The 21,126-nt window shown below is 31.7% G+C and overlaps 1 protein-coding gene across 4 annotated transcripts in view; it reads right to left on the minus strand.

The window, feature by feature from the left end:
- The window catches only part of su(f) (cleavage stimulation factor subunit su(f)), a 59,920-nt gene that overhangs the window by 37,484 nt on the left and 1,310 nt on the right, over nucleotides 1-21,126 (minus strand). Inside the window, exons 1-3 of one of the 4 annotated variants that reach the window (XM_076488364.1) lie at nucleotides 17,898-17,999; nucleotides 17,718-17,828; nucleotides 15,337-15,427 (exon numbers count right to left, since the gene is read on the minus strand). In XM_076488364.1, coding sequence (XP_076344479.1) covers nucleotides 15,337-15,427; nucleotides 17,718-17,758 — 132 coding nt within the window. In that variant the 5' untranslated portion in view covers nucleotides 17,759-17,828; nucleotides 17,898-17,999. Of the gene's footprint in view, nucleotides 1-15,336; nucleotides 15,433-17,717; nucleotides 17,847-17,897; nucleotides 18,000-21,126 lie in introns of those variants that run through there. The other 3 variants (XM_076488365.1, XM_076488363.1, XM_076488362.1) reach the window with 3 other exon arrangements.

The raw sequence follows: 21,126 nt of genomic DNA on the forward strand, positions 1-21,126 counted from the left end.
CCGCGACCCTAGGATTACGAGTCGAACGCCTTAACACGGTTGGCCATACCGGGCCCATGCCGCTTAGAATACCAGAAATACCCACCTACGCGAGCGCTGATTGGCTGACAAACACTGATGACGTAACTATGCATTCCCCACGTACCCAGTATGGAGAAGCACCGCACTCAAACTATTAGTAGACGTCGGAGATACAAGTATGTTTTATTATTTCAAGCACAAACATGATTATCGCAAATAGCCATTTGGATTATGTATTTTATTTATTATCAAAATTTATTTGTATCTCACTAAAAATTTTCTTTTCACCCCTTTCAAACCCTGGGGGAACAATTTATCACTTTATTGTATAGGCCTATATAATATATAATAATTTTGGAGTTGCAACAAGACGTAATATTTGTCTGTATGAGCGTATACTCGTAATGTGTATACCAAAATTGTAATGATTACGCTCAAATCGTAATGGTTGGCACCTCTGCATTATAACGCCTCCATCGATGAAAGGGCGAGCATGTTTGATGTGACAGTGGTTCGAACACGTGACCCTAGGATTACGAGTCGAGCGCCCTAACCACCTGGCCATGCCCGGGCCTATTTACAAGTTCGAATGTGAAAATGCTAATTTGTGCATTGTAGCATTGGGTTACTTTTGTGTGACCGAATAACGAGATGTGAACACCACTTATATATCGTACACAGGGTTTCGATTTTATAAAAATGGGACGCAAGCCATTAACCCTCAGATTCAACTCAATGGCCAGCCCTTATCCTTTCATTTTAATTATTCATTCAGTGAAAAAACTATTAAAAACAAGGGATTCATTCGTTTGTCGTAAAGTAGCCACTCTAGGTTATATGCTGTGTCCACCGTGAGGGAATCGAACCTATAATTTTAGCTTTATAAGTCCGTAAACTTACCCCTTTCTCAACGGCAAAGACAAAACTGAAAATGGCCATAGCGATGCCAAACGTATGGGAAATGTCTTAAAAAATATAATTGTGTTAGAAAACCTACCATGCTGATCACATTCAAATAACGGATTAATTATGAGTCTTTGTATTACAGAATGAGACATTAAAGGAAAAACAAACCCAACACTACAAACATGTTCTCATGACTATACTGTATTTACATAATCACTGTATTAACCTAACATTATAGACTATCCGCTACCTGCAAAAACATTTGGAGGTAGTTTTCATGTCTTTCGCTTTAATGTTTCGTTATTCTACCATTTTCACGTGCGTCATTTAAGATAACTTTCCTGTAAGCACTATGCATTAGATCCCTAAATACTAGTCTATGCGCGGTCAGCAAAAACAAACTCATGTAAACGTAACTTTATTTAATAAAACTATACGTAAACAATAAAGTGATGGAATTTATAATAGTGTGTACAAAATGTGAAATAGTTACGAGCGTTCAATATAGGACACGGTTTTACGAGTTGAAACAAAGAAACTAAGAAAAACGAAGAATAAATCCCGTGCTAAAGAACAAAAAAGTGTATATAACAGTTTATGAAAAAGGCCGAAGTTAAGTTATTGCCAAGTAAAGTAAGTGTAAAGTCGGCACTGGATATGGAAGTTGTAGCGTGTTTGACATGGTACTACGTTTTTCTTTATTTTCGCTCATAAAGTGTTACAATGCACGTACGAATCATTACACACTTAAACCAGAATGCTCATACGATTCCTTTTAGATAAATTGTGGTAGTACACCACCCGTTGGTGTTCGTGGATTGGTTTAGTCAAGCACAAAGTTACACAATGAGCTATCTGTACTCTGCTCGTCACAGGTATAGAACCCTTATTTTCAGCATCTAAGTCTTCAGACTTACCTGCCGCTGAAGGGGAGGGGCAGGTACTTGAGGTAATACAATAGTCTGAAGGCGCTCTATTGTTTGATTTACTTACTCGGGGGGTCAGGTGCACGTGACACCTCTTTCACAAAACCTAATTCTCTTCCACTCGAACTAAAGTTGTTTACTAGTTTTAAAAAACCACGAGGTGGCGTTGTTAGAAGATTTTTGAAGTTATCAGGTTTCCACTATACGTTGAACAGACACTGAAAAACTACAGAGTTTTTGTTCTTATTTCTTACTTTCATCTTCTAACTAAAAAGACAGCTAAAACAAAAATGGATTACGCAGCTAATGCACTCAGACGAGTAGTGGTAACCATAGCTGTCCCTTACAAGATACATGGGCGAAGTAAGTACAGGTCAAACATCTCTTGGGTCACAGACCACAGAAAAGACAGCCAGTCAGTAGTAGCCAGAGCCACAATTTGTTCGCTCTTTCAGTCGAAAGACGAAACTTACTGTCCCTTGTATAACAGGTCCAAAGCTGAAGTGTGGAACGTGTTTAGTAACATTACGTCTCGAATCTTAGACCTTTCGATTACAGTCGGGTACACGTTAACCGCTAGAACACGGCCAGCCCAGTTCAAGAAAAGCAGTAAAAGTTCTGAACTCCCTTGCATCTCTTGTTATTCATTATTCACTGGATTTATTGTAAATAAAATAACCGGATTATTTACATCGATCAACACAGGTGTTTAGAGAACGGATTATCACGTAATGATTAACTCAATATACATTATGACATGAATATAATTAACCTAAAATATCGATGGGAAGGTACTGAAAACAAAACTATGATTTTTATATACTTTTTATCTTGTAACGCGAGCCTTCATAAAAACATACCTCCAAAGCATTCTACTGAAAGAATTTAAACGAACCAGTTAAAACTTATCAGTTCCTACCTTAAACAGAAAAAAAAAAAAAAAAAATGCTTACCTAGTGTTCAATGAGATCACAGCGTTAATCTTGGACATTACGGTAATCCAGAACGCGAACCACTAAGCCTAACCAGGATCAAGGTAATCTTTAAGTCGCGGCTGTTATACGATATGGTGTTACCCCAACAATCAAACACTTCTATAAAGATACTTATATCACTCAGAAATAGTGTAGTGTTAAACAGAAATCTACTGGAACGCGAAATTTAAAGCACAGTCGTGTGAGGTGAGATTCGTTCGAAATAATGACAGTACGGCGTTACATCTGGGAAAGAGTACTGGAACACCGAGATTACCCTACTTAAACCTCTGTAATTCAATACTTACAACAGAAACATGTGTCTTGGTCGCTCTGACCTTTTATAAGAGTTGGACAGTAAATAAATTAAGTACGTATAATTATGTCACGTATGTAAATAACTAAGAATTATAATATTAAAAAGTGTGGTTTCTATTGACAGACTACGTTGTTAAGTTTAGAAAATGCCTAAAGTTAGACGTGTTTTAAGAAACTGTCCGGTAATAAAATGATTGCGTGGGCAAGTAAATAAAATGCATTAAAAAACATGGTGAAACATTCGCCAAAGTAAAAATAAGTTTAATAACGAATACAAAAATCAACGTTTCGGACAAGTCTTTCGTTGAGTTTCCAGTGTGGATAATGTTTCAGTTTGTTTTAAATTTCGCGAAAAGCTACACGGGGGCTATCTGCGCTAGTCGTACTTAATTAAGCAATGTAAGACAAGAAGAAGCCAGCTAGTCATCACCACCAACCGCCACGTCTTGGGCTACTATTTTACCAACGAACAGTGGGATTGATCGTACATTTTTAACGCCACCGCGGCTGAAAGGGCGAGCATGTTTGGTATAACGGGGATTCGAGCCCGAGACCCTAAGATTACGAGTCAAAATCCTTAACCACCTGGCCATGTCGGGCCCAGTATTGTTGTTATGCGTAAAATTAGACTATCTGCGATGTGCTCACAACAGGTGTCAAATCCCGGTTTTTAGCTTTGTAAGCAGCAGATTTACCGCTGTACCAATGGGAGAGCAAGTGAAGAGAAAAAGACAGGGTATATAAACAAAGAACGAAACGTAGTTTTCAAAGTCCTCAATAACCTTACTTCACGTTGAAGAATGGTCGACGTTGCTTAATTGTCTTTTTACGAAATGTCGAATTATAAATAACGTTATATTCAATCGAGTATGATAAACGTTCAACGATCTAAAATATATTCTGTAAAAGTGATACAATTTTAAAAATAAAACTTTAATAAAAACTATTTTATAATGTCCTGCAATAAGATGTTTACCACTGAATACGTTAGCATCGAATTATAAAATATTTTTAAACCGGTGGGTTTCAAATATTGCATCATAACAAACAATGGTATGTTTCTGCCTGTGACAATATTCAATGTACAGAAATGATCGAAACACTTGAGTAAACCATTCGTTTTACACGTAAAATACATGAGACCCCGATGGTAATCAACATGATTATTCCATTAATATTTTGTTTTTCACGCAATTCCATGTGGTAATAGTACCCCTGTGATAGAAAAAAGCCACTGAGCCACAAGCGAGTTGGTAAAAAAAAAAAGTGTTTAGAACGCTGACGGGGATCTAATCAGCAATTCAAGGGTTAACGTGACTGATAAGTTTCTATCAATGGCAAAGCTGCTAAGCCTGTACTGTCTATTTCCACTTGTCAACACCCTTTCATTCACGTTAAAAGACTGACTGTCACTCTTAAAACGCATTCAAGCTTGAAGCGAAGGAGATATTTTGTGGTTTCGCACCGACATGAATTCCGCTTGCCAGCTCCGGCATACAAAGCTCTACCATAGGACCAACCTGTTTTGCTAAGATGGATGAGTTTTTGTCTTACTATAAACACAATTTAACTGATCTAAAAATCATCTATGAATGGTTGATATAATCACGAGAATGGCCAAAATATTTCAAGAAATGTTCAATATGAAATTCGAAGATTAACAAACAACACTGGTTGTGATAAACCATAAGCAATTTTTTATACCAATTCAATTTTCTTCAGTTTGTTTTTTCTATATTTAAAAAATGTGAATCTACGTAGCCGTGATTGGAACAATATGACATTACTATTAGTTTCAATGCCAAGGAAAAGGCCTAGCAGACTTAATCTTCTCTATACAGTTGAAACTTTTAAAGTTCCAATGATAAATAATTATCTATTTTCGAAATATTACCTTACAAACTTTTGTTAAATCTAATACTAAACAACCATTACATTAAGAAATATTAGCACTTTTGTACTGCGCAAAAAGGCTGTACACGCAAAATGTTTGTTTTTGGTTTTACAAAGAATTTAGAACCAGCTAATGGAGTTCCTTCAGAAGACGTTTGTTTTTCATCTTGTTTCACAGCTTAGGCCTAAGTTCTTTCTTACAATAAGGAGAATTGCCACAACCTAATTGGATTCTCTCGTTTAGACACTTGATTTTGCTGCTTACGCCTGATTTCTTTCCGAGACTCTTACAAATTAAGCCTACAATAAGAAATGCAACAAATTAACATGGTTCTCTCGTTTCAACATTTCATTTCGTTGCTTAGGCCTAAGTTCTTTCTAAAACATTTACAAATTAAGCCTACAATATAAGGAGAACCTAATATGGATTATTTGTTACGTTTCAGTTTCCATACTTTAGGGTATACTCTCCTCAGATGTATTTATAACTAAACGGTGACGTATTAACTCCAGATCTATAATGCACTTTCTCGAAAAATCTACTTTTATGTTGTTAATGCTATTTAACACCTCTAAAATGTTTGAATAAGATACATATTTTGAAATTGAATAAAATTTTTGTTTTTATATTTCATTGTTCATTATGAAGTTTATAACAATAAAAGTAGATATCTTGCCAGCCCAACTGGAATTATTGTTACAAATGCTTGTTTTTTAAATTCCTATATATAATATAAATCACTGATTCCAAATTTTGTTTCCCAAACTTATTAACCTCCCCTCCTTATTCTAATCGTGGTTAAAGAATGACAGAGGGTGCGCCCTCTACAAAGGAATGGCTAAAACACATCAGAGTGAAGGAAATATTAGCTTATTCTGGCGAAAAAATTTGTTTATAAACTAAGTATACGCACTAAATATTTTGGCTTATAAATAACTACAGGGTGGCCCGTAAGATCCTACCCATCCATATGTTATTATGTTATATTCAATTACGCATGTATTATAAATTTGTTTATTTTTTTCAGAGAAATATGGCCGATGTAAGCCCATTTACACTTGAAGAACGTATTGCGCGTAATATTATGCAACGAGAATGAGGAACAGCACACAGATACACTGGATACACAAGATATATGGATGGGTAGGGACTTACAAGCCACCCTGTATATTCCCTCGAAGCATGTGCTCTATTTTTTCACGAGACAGTCCGAGGGGTGTTCAAATATTTTGTTATAACACAGAGACTCAATGATAAAAAGGCAGTTGTTGTTTTTTAATTTACAAAGCACTTTAATAATTCTTTTTTTATAAAACATGAGTACAATCGATAAGTAATCATTATACATTTTTTTTCCAACAACATAGGTTACAAATGATATTTTCTAACACTGGGAAAAAAACTTTTAAATTAAAACACCTTTATTGCATTCACCACTTTAAGAAATAAATAGATCCTCAGAACTATTTTTAATTTAATTTGTTTGCCAGATATAAGTTGAATGGTGTTTTGAAACAATAGGCAGCGCTAATTGTTCTTAATATTACATGTAATTTTGTTGTTAATATTTCACAGCATAATGAAACAAATCAGTTTTTATTTTTTTATCAATACATAAACCAGGAGCGTAACAACTCGCAATTTTCATAAAATGTTTTCAAAAATATTTATTCATGTGAAAACATTTAACCATTTGCTATGGCAGGGTAAACTGAAGCATACATAAATGTAAAACAATGGAAAGCGCACGTGATTTACTTATTAATGAAGAAACTAGACATCCAACTGGCAAACTACGGTTACGCTTAGCATAGCTATTTCAGACTTCATGTGATTTTAAGATTTATGAAAAACAATATATTCAATTAGCCTACTGTGATTAAGCCTAGCAAGATTATCTCGGTCATAACGTGGTTTTAAAATTTCCGAAGAAACAGAAGTGCAATTGACCTACTATAGTTAAACCTAAACCGGCTATCACAGTCATAATGTGATTTAAGATTTCCAAAGAATTATAAGTGAAATTGGCTCACTAAGATTAGGCCTAAACCGACTATCATCACGTGGTTTCAAGATTTCTGAAGAAAGTAGACGTGCAACTGGCCTACTAAAACTAGGCCTAGCACGGTTATCTCAATCATAAAATGGTTTCAAAATTTCCAAAGAAACTAACATGCAGCTGGCCTACTATGATTAGGCCTAGCATGACAATTGTAACCATACTAGTAACAAGATGATCACTCATATATAGAAAAATATATTTTCTAGTACGCATTAATTATTCTAACACGTTTTGAAATTCATCATTACCAACACTGCTTGAACATGTCTAAAGTTTTCCTTATACGACTGCAGTACAAAAGGTGTAATATTTACTAATCCCTATAACACTCATTTGAGTTCTGCAGTACAGCCTAAAACTTAAACGATAATTACACAAGTCACTTCAAAATGCAATCTTGCGTCATCAAAATAATTATATCAAAAATGCTTGAAGCTTTCGTATATTGTCGTCTGCTACTTTAAAGTTTTTTACACAAATTATTTCCATGTGAATAAATGCAATCATTTTGTTTATATATTTTAACTAATTCTTTTTAAATTTTAAACTAATTATTTTACAAAATTAAATAATTACAACGAGTTACTAACGTGACAATCCGTGTTATTGTGTTTGTAAGTTATTTAACACACCATGAAAAACAGCATAATCGTTATGTTACATAAATACTTATTAGCACAGAAGCGAGTTGTCGAACGCAACTTTACTGATATGTAGTGCTTGTGCGGCAGTAGTGAAAAGGTGAACAATATAAGGAATGTTGCTCTTAGTAACAGTACAAACACGTCATTCCTGAACAAATACAAATCAGCGAATAGGAGATAAGAAAATCGACGTGATGTTATTCAAACTATAGTACATGATGTTTATAGGAACTACTATAAAAGTTTAGTTGTATATTACTTCAAATATAACGTTTTTAAAAGGAACTACTCCAGAAGTTTACTTGTATACTACATGAAATATACATCTTTAAAAGGAACTACTCCAGAAGTTTACTTGTATACTACATCAAATATACATCTTTAAAACGAACTACTCCAGAAGTTTACTTGTATATTACATCAAATATACATCTTTAAAAGGAACTACTCCAGAAGTTTAGTTGTATACTACATCAAATATACATCTTTAAAACGAACTACTCCAGAAGTTTAGTTCTATATTACTTCAAATATGCATCTTTAAAAGTAACTACTCCAGAAGTTTACTTGTATACTACATGAAATATACATCTTTAAAAGGAACTACTCCAGAAGTTTACTTGTATACTACATGAAATATACATCTTTAAAAGGAACTACTCCAGAAGTTTACTTGTATACTACATGAAATATACATCTTTAAAACGAACTACTCCAGAAGTTTAGTTCTACATTACTTCAAATATGCATCTTTAAAAGTAACTACTCCAGAAGTTTACTTGTATATTACATCAAATATACATCTTTAAAAGGAACTACTCCAGAAGTTTAGTTGTATATTACTTCAAATATGTATCTTTAAAAGTAACTACTATAGAAGTTTAGTTGTATATTACTTCAAATATACATCTTTAAAAGAAAGTACTATAGAAGTTTAGTTGTATACTACTTCAATTTTAGTACATATTTAAAAGGAACTACTATAGAAGTTCAGTTGTATGTTACTTCAAATATAACGTCTTTAAAAGGAACTACTACAAATAGTTTATGACACTACTTTAATCCTCACTACTGAGTGACTGTAGAAAATGTATAAACCACCAGCTAATGTCATTATTTAAATTTGTCAGTTTACTTCCTGTTAGCATATTAACAAATATATTCAACAAATCATGATCTGACATTAATAAAATGTAACTACAATAATAACACTGAAGCTGGCACAGACCCTAAAACACCTTAAACAGATGACTAAAATTCAAGCTTAAAAATTCAATTATTTAAAGTAACATGGATTTCATTCACAGTGTTTATGTTCTACAAACTTTGGGATGATAGAAACAATAACGAAGTACGTGTTTCATTATTTACTAATGTGAATTTATTTCACAGTCAAAATATTTCAATTTGATCCCAGTATATCCAATGAACACCTACATAAAACAGTACATATCTCACTATATCATCTCTGTATAAAAGCAAACCATCAAAAAGTTGAGTAGTTCTATTTAATCTTCACTCTTATTGATGTTATAATTGTCATAAAATAGCCAGGTCTTCTTATTACTGATATTTTGGATGTTATATGTTACATGTCAAAACAATCAAACATATAGGCCTAATATTTGTAAAAAAAACATTCTTGAGTGCTGATATTAACATTTCTTTTAATATCTTTCACATTTTAAACAAGATATGTAAAAATAACATTTTACACACTCTTATCAAAATCCAATTATCAGCTGTGCTGAACTATACAACATTTCTGAAACAGTAGGAAATATTTAAAGTTGCTGAAACGTGAGTAACTGAATCAATAAAATGTGATATCTACATGCACGCACGCATGCACACAGACAGACATGCAAGTTTAATTTTTAATGAGTCGATTAAAAGTAATATGGTTTGTTTAATTTAGCACAGCCATATAATGAGCTGTCTGTGCTCTCTCCACCACAGAGGCTTGAACCCTAGATTTTAGCTTTACCTCTCTGATTCATTGTAGAACAAAATAGTATGTGAAATAAGAATTCCTACAGTGTAGTTCTCATGACTATATGAATGATGCTTGGATTGTTCTTCACTTACCAATGTAACCTACATTTATACAGATATTTGAAAAGTAACAGTAACTGTTACCAATTTATTCTCTCCAATTATTTGGCACAAAAAGCTGTACACAAGAATGTAACTCCTTACAATAAGCCTACTTTTTAATTCACAACCAAAATTGTGAATTTGGTTAGAAATGTATTAACACTAATATCACACCAAAACTGCACACAAATAAGATACACTTTTGGCTGATGCTCACGGTCCAGTCAATCTGGTGTTGAATTAAATCTTTAAGGCAAGGCAATGATATATAGCAGACAAAAAAAACTGAATTTTCATTTTTTTACTTACTTCAGTTTTTACTCATTACCAATTTATAAGCAATGTGATAACATTACAATGCTTGAATGTACACTTTTATCAACTTGACTTACCTCTCCAAATTCTCTAATCCTTTTCCCTGGTTAAAACCAAACCTGGATAGAGAGAGAGGGTAGAGGTGCTATTTTAACAAAGATAAATTTTCTTCAACATGTTAGAAAATTCAACAGTTCTCGGCATGCAAGAGAAATGTACCCTTTACCTTGAAGCTCAACAAATGTAGTATTAAACCTTACTTTGCTGTGATGTGTAATATTTACAGATTTCACTCAGTCACACACTAGTTTGCATGTTTTCATTAGGTTAACATTGTATTACCATGATAAAATGACTAATTACTGTATATCTCATGTGTGAAATATGCCTGACAAAATTATCAATTAACATGTATCTCCAGTGAGAAAGTAAAACAATGCCTGTCATCCAACTTTATCAGAGGATCTTTGAACACTTATTGGCTTGCTTACCCACAACTTCTGTTACACACAGAACTGTGAATGAACAACTTCAACACGTGACAATGAGTCCAATAAGATCCTGTGAAGTCCTAATATATATAGACCAATACCGGTAACAGACAAAACAGAACTGCCACTATCAACCGGTTACAAAAAACCAAATTTAAGGAAGACCTGATAACAATTTATTTTAGGAGGTTGTTTTAACATAGTTCCTTTATTATTATTTTCGTGGTCAAGTAGTAGTACATGTATGTTGCTAATTTTCAGTACTTTTAATTAAAAACTAGCATTTCAGTAGTTCTCTTACTGTGAGTTAATTACAGCAATTTAAAGTAAGGCTTATGTCATATATCTTGGATTACACAAATAAAAGTAGTTAAAAACTAAAGAATTTGCTTTATACAAAACTTTTATTTATACAGAAAACAATAAATATATTAAATTTAAACCCTAAACATTCACAGAGCCATAAAATGTTGATTTAGTTTTTTTTTATATACACCCCATCCGTAAACAGGCATATAAAACACCAATCAGAGTACAAACGTGTAATGAAAACTGAGATGAACCACTTATGTATTTACTGGGTTTAGTACTATATATATTGCTTTTGTATTGTTAATTCCTTATGAAATTCTAACTTGAAAATAAATTTATTTCTATTTTTTCTTTCACTTTATGTTCCAGGATATCAGATTTAAACCTGAAGTTTTGATTGTATCATAATGCAAGCCAACTGTGCTTCACTCGACTTGGTGAAATAAGATTGCAACATGAGTCACAGAGTACTCAAATCAAACTTTAGTTCCCTGTACTTATTAAAACACACATTACCATAATTTTATCAAAAACTACCATATTATAACATCAATTTGTCATTTAATGTTTATAAACATGTGCTGGAACTTTTTCACAACAAGTTGAGAAAATTATGCCCAATTCATATCTCTTCAACCCACTATATGAAATTAAATATAACTTCCCAATGCTACACAAGGTATATCTCAGAAACATTTTCACTCATGCAACATATAACATTTTTGAGATGTCACATTTCAAACAGTCAAGGTAGTAAAGTTGTTGATAACTTAGAAGATTTACAGAATGTCTGATATTGTGTAACAAAATCTCTTTTATACTTTACATCTGATCTATGATGTCCATAAAATTATTCTGAAAGTAAAATACCTGAAAATTGTGTTTATGCATAAAACATTTCCAAGTTTATTTTCTGTGGATTTCATGTAAAAAAAAACAAATTTTACAAAAGAAGTGAATTATTATAACCCCATACACAGAAAATGATACCCCCATGTTTACTTGTGCATAATTTACACACACACACACCTCAACAAGTGATAAAAATGCTTTTTAATGTACAATAATTCAAATATTTGTTTTCAATGTGCTTATGACAGTTGCTTTTAGCTAAATGGGTGTGCAGACACAAGGAAGTGAAACCTTGTTAAAAACAGAGAAAATACAACTTATAAAAGTCTAAAGAGTAGACAGAGTTTTCTAAAGAAAGTAAAATAAATGCCGAATAATCTTCATCCAATGTTTTTTCTTAAAACTCTTGATGTTTACATAAAATGTATTGAAAACAAGACTGGTTTATGTGTAAGCCAATAGGCTTTCTTTCTTCCCCCATCCCTCTTCTTGAAGTACACAAATGCGGTCTTATTACTTACATAATACATGTGTACAGCACCTAATGAACATAAGAAAAAACAATGTATCCTAGCTTCACCCAAGAAAGGAGTTACACAGTTACATGGTGTCCAACTATGACCTTAAAAAATACACTGAAAACTCTTTCTCTAAAACTGTAGTAGTAGTTTATTACAATACCTTGACAATAACAGCCTAACCCTAACTTAGAAAATCCTATGGCCTTCGTCAACATAAAATTATGATATTTACAATTAAAGTAATATCTTACGTATGTAAGTCTTTGGAGTTTCTTACTTCAAACACTGGTTTCCACACTAAGGAGTATAGGTCCTTCCTGGGGAAGGGAGCATGGTCTTTAACCAGGAAACACCAAAAATAACAATGATAGAAGCATAAAAAAGAATTAAAGCAGCAAAAAACTGCTGTATTTGCTGTTATTTTATCCATAAAAATTATTTTAATATCAGGGAGTGAGGTCCCGAGAAAAATAATGCTGAGTTGGGAGGTGCTACTACATAAAGTTTGGAAACCAGAGGTTTAAAGTGTTTAAATAATAGATTACTTTTAAAAGAGTTGTGAAGATAGAAATGTGGAATCACACATTTACTCAATCCACATAACACTAATTCCTTTAATAACCCAGTCGTTCCACTTTAAAACCACCTTAAATATAAGATATTCAACTTTTATTTTCTTCTTTTAATCCTGAAACTTTATTTTGGAAATTTTTTGTGAACAAATTACATGCTTAAAAACTTCCTTAGTTTTTATTCCATTTATGCTTTTTCACAAGTATGAACACCTGTATCCCCAGGAAAAAAACAGACATCCAAATTTTTCTTGGAAAGAACATGCATGTTGTAATGAGTACAAGTTTTGTTGTATATCACAGCTACACACTGTGATCACCTCAGAAAGCACGATCAAAAAGATTCTAGCACTGTTTTGAAAGCACTTATTCTTGAAAATATTTTTCTAATTAAATGGCCTAATTAATGAGTCAAGCTAAATATTATTCAAATAAACTTCACAGAAACTAATTATACTGTAAATACTAAGCTACTAAGTGTGCCAAGCCCAAGGTTCTACTTCTGTGACTTTACGACCATCATAGATTTAACACAGTATTTTCACATAAAAACGGAAAACAACTAGACCGGTAAAAAAAACACATCTATGATTGATAATAAATGTTTTGTCTTTTATTCAAGAACTGGATTAACAATACTTCACATTTCAACTGGAAATGTCTCTTATCTCTGCAAAATAATTGATATAACCCTAAATACAGTACATATGTGACAACATTACATTAATGCAACTTGAAAGCACACTTAATTGTACAACATTTTGGAAAGAGCACCCTGAAAAAAAAAACTAATTTGAAGATTTATAAAAATCGCAACTGTGTCAGCATTAATTAATTAATTAATTCTAATTCAATTTCTTCCAAATTTTATAAAAGTTTATGTTATGGTTTGTATCTGTTTATTCATTTATTATGTCATTGTTTTAATTCTTTTGGCTCACTTGTTATAACTTTTCTTTCTATCTTTTATCCAAACCTGTATTCTGATATTAGTGACATTGTTATACTGCATAACAGATGTAAACAATTAATTTATTCCGAGTTTCCAAGATTGTAACACACCTGAGTAGTTCTCACTGAAGCCTTTACAATTGCAAACAGAATTTATAATGCCGATGCATTAACATTTCCCATACTTAACAGCAAGAATTATATAACTAGAAGACACAAATACAGGTTTATGCAAGGTAAAAGCCATCTTCAGCTAAGACGATTTTATTTTTTGAATAGGATGGTTGGTTTATGGAAAGGCTGGCTTTTGGATACTGTGGAGGCAATAAATTTGAGTTTAAAATAGAACTTGATAAATATATTACTGATGAGGGCTGGCTTTATTTTTTTGTTTTAAAGCTTTAGTTTCATTTAGAGGATGGAACATCTGAGATGGACCAATATGTCCCTTGTTGTCCCTAAACATTAAACATTGACGTTATGTGTATTCAAGCCAAAAATTTCATGCAAGTACATTTATGAATGATATTTAATAGGTATATCATTTCCAACCAAAGCACTTTCTAGAATGTATTCACTGTGATCCTTTAGAATAATTAAACAAGTACAATCAGTAAGTCTTAATGACAGTTTTTAATTAAGGTGCATTCATGAATCACATATTTCTAAACACAAGTATCATAGGTGAGCAGTTCATCCCAGTGTACCTTTACAGATTATGCAAGGGCAATGTTTCTTTTTTAAAATACATATACGATTACAGATACAATGTTCTCAGTATAACGCTTTTTAATTATTTGATATCAAATTCAACAAACATTCAAATATTAATTATTTTATGAAGGTAATCTTTCTATAACTAGAATAACCACGTACTCAAAATAAACACAACCACACAACTTCACATTTACAATGATTCTACCAATCACCAGGTCAAAGTGTAAATTCTACAAGTGTGAGTACTTAGTGCAAGATGTAAACTGTAATTCGTATTGGGTAAGAAAAAAAATATATCAGCACACAGGAAAAGAAGAGACACAAGACCAAAGTAAATCAGGCCACACAACTAACAGACAGAATACATTTCTAGACAAAATAAATGATTTATTGCAAAGTGGGTTAAATGGTCACCTTGCTGAAAAACAAAAAAGTATACTGATGAAATACCTCTGAGTAACGTATATACTGACTTGTAAGTTAGTTTACATCTAAATATCTTACATATTCCCCAAGTTTTTTTTGGTTTCTACAAAACATTGTCACAAAAAAAGGTACACAGAAACTTGTGCATCAAGTGAAATGTATTTCCGAATTATTTCTTTTCATACAAAACTCTCTTAAAAAGTAATTTTTTTTTATATTCGAGGATACAAAATTTACATCTAGAAGAGACCTATTTTTTTCCTGTAAAATGAGAAAGAAGATAAAATCCTACCAGTACTGAATGACAAACTAAATGTCTAAAATAATGATACGAAACCTCATTTTCAATGTACAGCTTCCAGTAACGACCAGCATTAGGGAACTGAGACACCAACTTCTCATATAATTCACGAGCCTCTTCAGTCTTCCTGTTCTATTTATAAAAGTTACAGTAAGTATAACTTTCATTCTCACCAAAAATAATGCCAGCTCTTTAGGTTTAAATCAAAACAATACATATAAATACAACATTAGAGAATGAACTTGGTGAAAATCAGATTTCAGTTGCTATCATGGTTGCCACCTGAGTCTAATTATTAACTAGTAACTTCTTAAATGAGATACTAACTACTAAATGTTTTTTATTCTATGTTTCAACTACTAATCTGCTACCATCTCCACTCCTAAGAATTTTATCTCAAGTCTTCTTAATGGTACTTTTTGCCTACTTATTCAGTAGTACTACCAACAAAGAAAATAGTCCTTGGAAATTCCCTGTAGAGGGCAGCAGATTAGTTTTCAAAACAAAATAAAACAAGTTAGCATCTAACTAATATTTTAAAAAAGGTTATGAATCAATAATTAGTTAGGTCACCACACAACTACTTAACCATGGTAATAATTAGGGGACATAACCAACATCAGGCTCAGAATATTTTCTATGGATATAACAATAAACAATTACGGAATTATCCCTAAATATTTTAATGATAATAAACATAAAATTTCTATGTACTCAAAGTAAATATTTATAACTTTGTTTTGCCAAAAAGTAAACTGGAATATTAAAACATGGTAACAGAGCTGCAAATAAATATTTTTCTCTCTTTCTTGACAGGGACATATTTCAGACTACCAATTTTGATTGATATAATTTGCATTTGACCACACAAACCAGTTTCTAAAATTTAAGTTAATTTTTCTTCATTTTGTAGTTTTTCCTGCATATGAAAATTATTGTTGAATGTTGAAAAGAATATTAGTAAATATTTAAGTGAAAATAACAATAAATAATTAAAGACTTTTAAATGAAAAATACTTTATAATCAATATTTTATAAGATGTAATTTAGTAAAATTTGCAAAGAAATGAAAAAGTTCCAAATTAGACTTTGCACAGTTTTGTTGAATTAGCTGTAATTTTCTATTTTCTTCTTGCTCAAGCCACAATATAAGTTTATATTTAAGAAATTATCTCTTCTTCACAATTTAACTATAAAGGTTCTGTTTCACGACATTTTTCCTTCTTTCACAAATTTTTATTCTCGACTAAACAGATCTAAACAATTACTAATGAAGCAAAATATAACTAGAGACATCATTTAAGCACAACTAAAAATAACATATTTACTTCAGTGAAGAGAAACTAAAATGGTATTAGCAGTAAATTATGGAAAATTATTTGCTGTTGATTAAAACAAAGCAATCAAATGGAAAATTTAAATGACTAAAGAAGAAACCAAAGAACTGGAAATTTCTTTATACACATAACTATCAATAAGATATTCACCAAAGTGCTAAGTTAAGAATAACTTTGGCAAGGAAGATTTTACTGATCAGAAACACAATCTGTTTGAACAGACATAATGCCTGAGGAAAATTACAGCATGGCCAGACATACTTGAAATTTCTTCATAAAAATTCCAATGTCTGAATGTTATTTGCAGCCCTATTTTAACAACAAATCTAACTGCTAAACAATAAGATGTGGAAATTTCTACTGGCTAATTAAATATTTATAATTAATATCACTCTTCTATAATAAAACTGTCACATGCTTCTGAGCTGAGCAATTAGCTCAGCTACCTATAAACATCAATTAAGGCAACTGGTTTCATGTAAAATAACCAACTGATTGAAAATTAGTTATTAATCACAAAATTTAATTAATTGAAAAATAATTGTTCAAAGTTCTTAATATTTGTGATTATTCAAACAATCCTAGTGTCATGAGAATAACTTATTAATAAGCTAGACAATTAACTGATTAGCAAATTTCACTAGACATCCTGTTCTACAGCCACTACATGATAAGTATCACAAGTTAGGCTTAACTTTCTCTGAAGTAATCAGTTCAGAAACAACACAATGACAAAAATGAATATAAAAATTTAACAAGTGGAAACATCAAACATAAAAAGATTTATTCCTTAAAATTCAGTTTAAATATTTAGTCAGTAATTTCTTAAAGTATAGCTACCTAGTTTGCATTAATTAAAAATTTGGGGGAAAAAAGCAGATCCACTGCTGAAAACATAAATTAAATCATTCACGTTGTAAAGAAAATTAATGTATCAGACAAGACTTGCTCAGAAGTATTGGAGGAACTAAAGACAGAATTTAAATTGTTCTTGAAATCACAGCAGTATACTTAATTTTTTCAATATCCTTTCATATTGTTTAATAATAAGTTTTCATAATATAGCAGTTCTTTCTATACCTGAACGTCTCGAATGAGAACACTCCATGCATCAACATCATATGGATTATCTTCCAAGTGCTTTTCTGCCTTTTTCACTCGGTCAGGAATGTAACCCTGTTGAGAAGGGTCCTACAGAAACAAAACACGCTATAAAAAACTAATACTTTTAAAGGCCCACAAACAGATAAATATACTTACTGAAAAATCCAAATAGAAAATAAATCTTCTAAGTCAACTTGTTAATAGGAGTGTAGGTTTTCTTCCAAATAGTTATCTCTGCAGAAGCATCTTTTTGCTGAGCTACAAGGTTATAAGACCTTAGTCAACTGAACGTACAATCTGCTGTTGGATGCAATACACCAAGTACACAAAACAATCTCACGAGTTTGAACTTTAAACATTTCTTATCAAGGAGTAATATCTCAAATGAAAAACATACATCAGATTCTTCTTAACTTGACATATTTTGCTAATTACCACACCATAATTATTCTAACCAAGTTATTAATAAATTTCAATATTTTCAAAAAATTATCAATGATCTTAATTTGAAGTACATTTCATCTCATGTTTTTCTCAAACCATCTTCCTCAGAAATGTAAAACCCAAAACATAAAAAAATCAATTTATCCTTCCCAAACTAAGGAACTGTTGGTTACTACTGACAGAAAATAACTCATTACTGTGTCATAATAATCACCTTTTGTTTACTGTGATAAAACATATTTAGTGATAGGTCTATTATAAACTATCACATGATGTAATCTAGTAAAAGCCTGCATTCAATTGAAAGGATGAGAAAATTGATGGAAAGCAAACATTTCTACTAACCAAAAATATACCTATATGAAACTGTACAAATAACAGTTACTGTAAAGTGTACATACCACTGATATGCCACCACCATAAGACTACAAACACATATAATGCAAGAATTAAAAAATAAATTCACAAGCACTTTCAAAAAGTAATATTTTCCACATGAAAACACCTTTTAAAAACACATGAACACCAAACATACTCAAGATTTTTTTACATACTGTGAAATTTCAAATAATTACAGAGCTTCTATTCCTTACACCAATTTGTAAAACATTCCACATTAAGCTTCGAGACAAGTAATTATAACATGCCACAAAATGTTTATTCTTTGTTCATACAGTTATGTAGCATTATATTGTTTTGTGTCTTTTTACAGTAACGCCACATCTGGCTATCTGCTGGGCCCACTAAGGGAAATCAAACCTCTGATTTTAGCATTGTAAATCTGTAGACTTACTACTGTACTATCAGGGGGCAGTATTAAATTAACAAAGGTATCATGATAACATACTCCCAGCTATTAATGACTGTTTGACAAGGCTAAGGTAACAAAAGAATGTGTGTGAATCTTTCCCTGTATCAAAATACAACCTAACTAATATGTTGAAGTGTAGGACTGTTAATATTGAATAAAGGGTTGTGATGGGTGTTCTGTTTGGTCAGTTTGAGGATTTTGCCTTTGCAATAATTTAAAACTACAAACTGCAAATTCAATAATATGAAACTCTGGACACTGATAGCTGTTGGAATTCAGTGAAGAAGGACCACTCCATATTTAGCATACTTTCATACACTATACCAAATTTTACAGTAAAAATTATTTGAAAAAACATTCAAAATCTATCTAATCTATGAAACTTTGAAAAACTTCCCCAGAATATTGAGTTTTCACCACTAACAAAAATCAGCTTTTTATCATTAATTTGCATTATTTCTGATCAGAGCAAGCTACCTACTTAGATCAAAACTAAAAATCATCCTAGTAAGGAGTACAACTAAAGTAATTCTATCCAACATCATTTTTAGACTAAGAACATATTTTTTTTCATCCAATAGATACCCTCGCTGTTAAAGGCACTTCTGGCTATAAGTTCAATATCCCATAAAGTCTGGCCAGCTTACATATAGGTTAGTCCCCAATTCAACATTTACAATGTAATTTCTGCTTTGTAACTTAAAATCATGCAAAGCTCATAGCCACTTCTAGAACCAAAGATTTCAGCAAGTACAAATCTACTTATCAAAGTGTTTATCAGCTATCAGTCAGATATCAGAAATCTAGTTGTTATAGAATGACTGCAATTACTACTCTGTGGTATGTCCCTTATCTATTAGAAATTCATACACAGTACAAATCTACCTCAAATCATAAATATCACTTTACATAAGAATAGCACCCCTTTTTTAAACAAAATATGCCTGGAAACTTCCCAACTAAAAGGTCACTTTTAATATACCATGATGACCTGGAACATGAGACACATCAAGTCTTGCACTATCCCATTGTTCAACACAATACTGAACATCTTATGTTTTTTTTTCTTATTTCTTTCTAGAAGAATATTTTAATAGTATATAAATAGCAACCTACAAAAGTTTAAGGTCATATTAGTATCATTACTTTAACAGTATTTCTTCAAATATCAAATTTCTACAATAATACAAAAGAATTCCAACCACAGACATCAAAGTTTGCAAGTCCACATGTCTAAGGCATAACATCAATTAAATCTTTATCAATTACAACCTACGTTCAATAGAGAGATTAATTGACACTGGAAGTTGTCTAAGTTTTTGCTTTAGTTTAGCTGGGCTAAATCTTGCCATACTTAATATGATTAGTAAATGAACTTACAATTTTATTCAATGACTTAGCACCACACCTTTTTAAAAACTTTGAAACATTGTTGTACACACTTATTGAAGTATATTTACCTCCAACTTTTGTTTACATCCACTGTGCATCATTTTCAAAAGAGACAGAAACTGAGTATAGTTATAACAGACAAGAAAATTATGTTATGTCATGAACAGAGAAGCAAAAATTATAAGTTACATAAAATAAAGAGACCAACAATATCGCAGTTTTGCTCACTGAGGTCAACCCAGGTTCCATGAAAAGTAAACTAAATTAAATATCAAACCAATTAAGTACTAGTTATAAACCTCAACCTTTTCCTCAATGTAAATAATGGTATACAAGAACTTCTTTCAATGGAACCTTTCTAACCTTTGGAGAAGAAACAAAAAATTCCAACTCCAATTTCAGAGCATTTCTTTTAGTAAGTTATAGAACTACAGAATATGTGAAAAAGTTTACAAGAGCTGGGGGCATGCCCTCCAGGATAATTTTAAAAAATAGGTGTTCTAATATTAAATTTTGTGCTAGTTTTACAATCATTTATTGAAAGTATTAATGATTTGCAAGCATTTCTTTATGATTTACATAAATATAAGTGCTTACTGACATTTATACTCATCAAGGCAAAAAAGCTCAAACAAATACAGTTACAGAATACTCATGTAATTTATCATACATTGTTCTACTGATTGATTCATACATACTACTATAAGTCTATTTACCCAGAAATAATTTTGAAGTGCA

The sequence above is a fragment of the Tachypleus tridentatus genome, chromosome 2, assembly GCF_004210375.1.
Source record: "Tachypleus tridentatus isolate NWPU-2018 chromosome 2, ASM421037v1, whole genome shotgun sequence".
Taxonomy (NCBI): domain Eukaryota; kingdom Metazoa; phylum Arthropoda; class Merostomata; order Xiphosura; family Limulidae; genus Tachypleus; species Tachypleus tridentatus.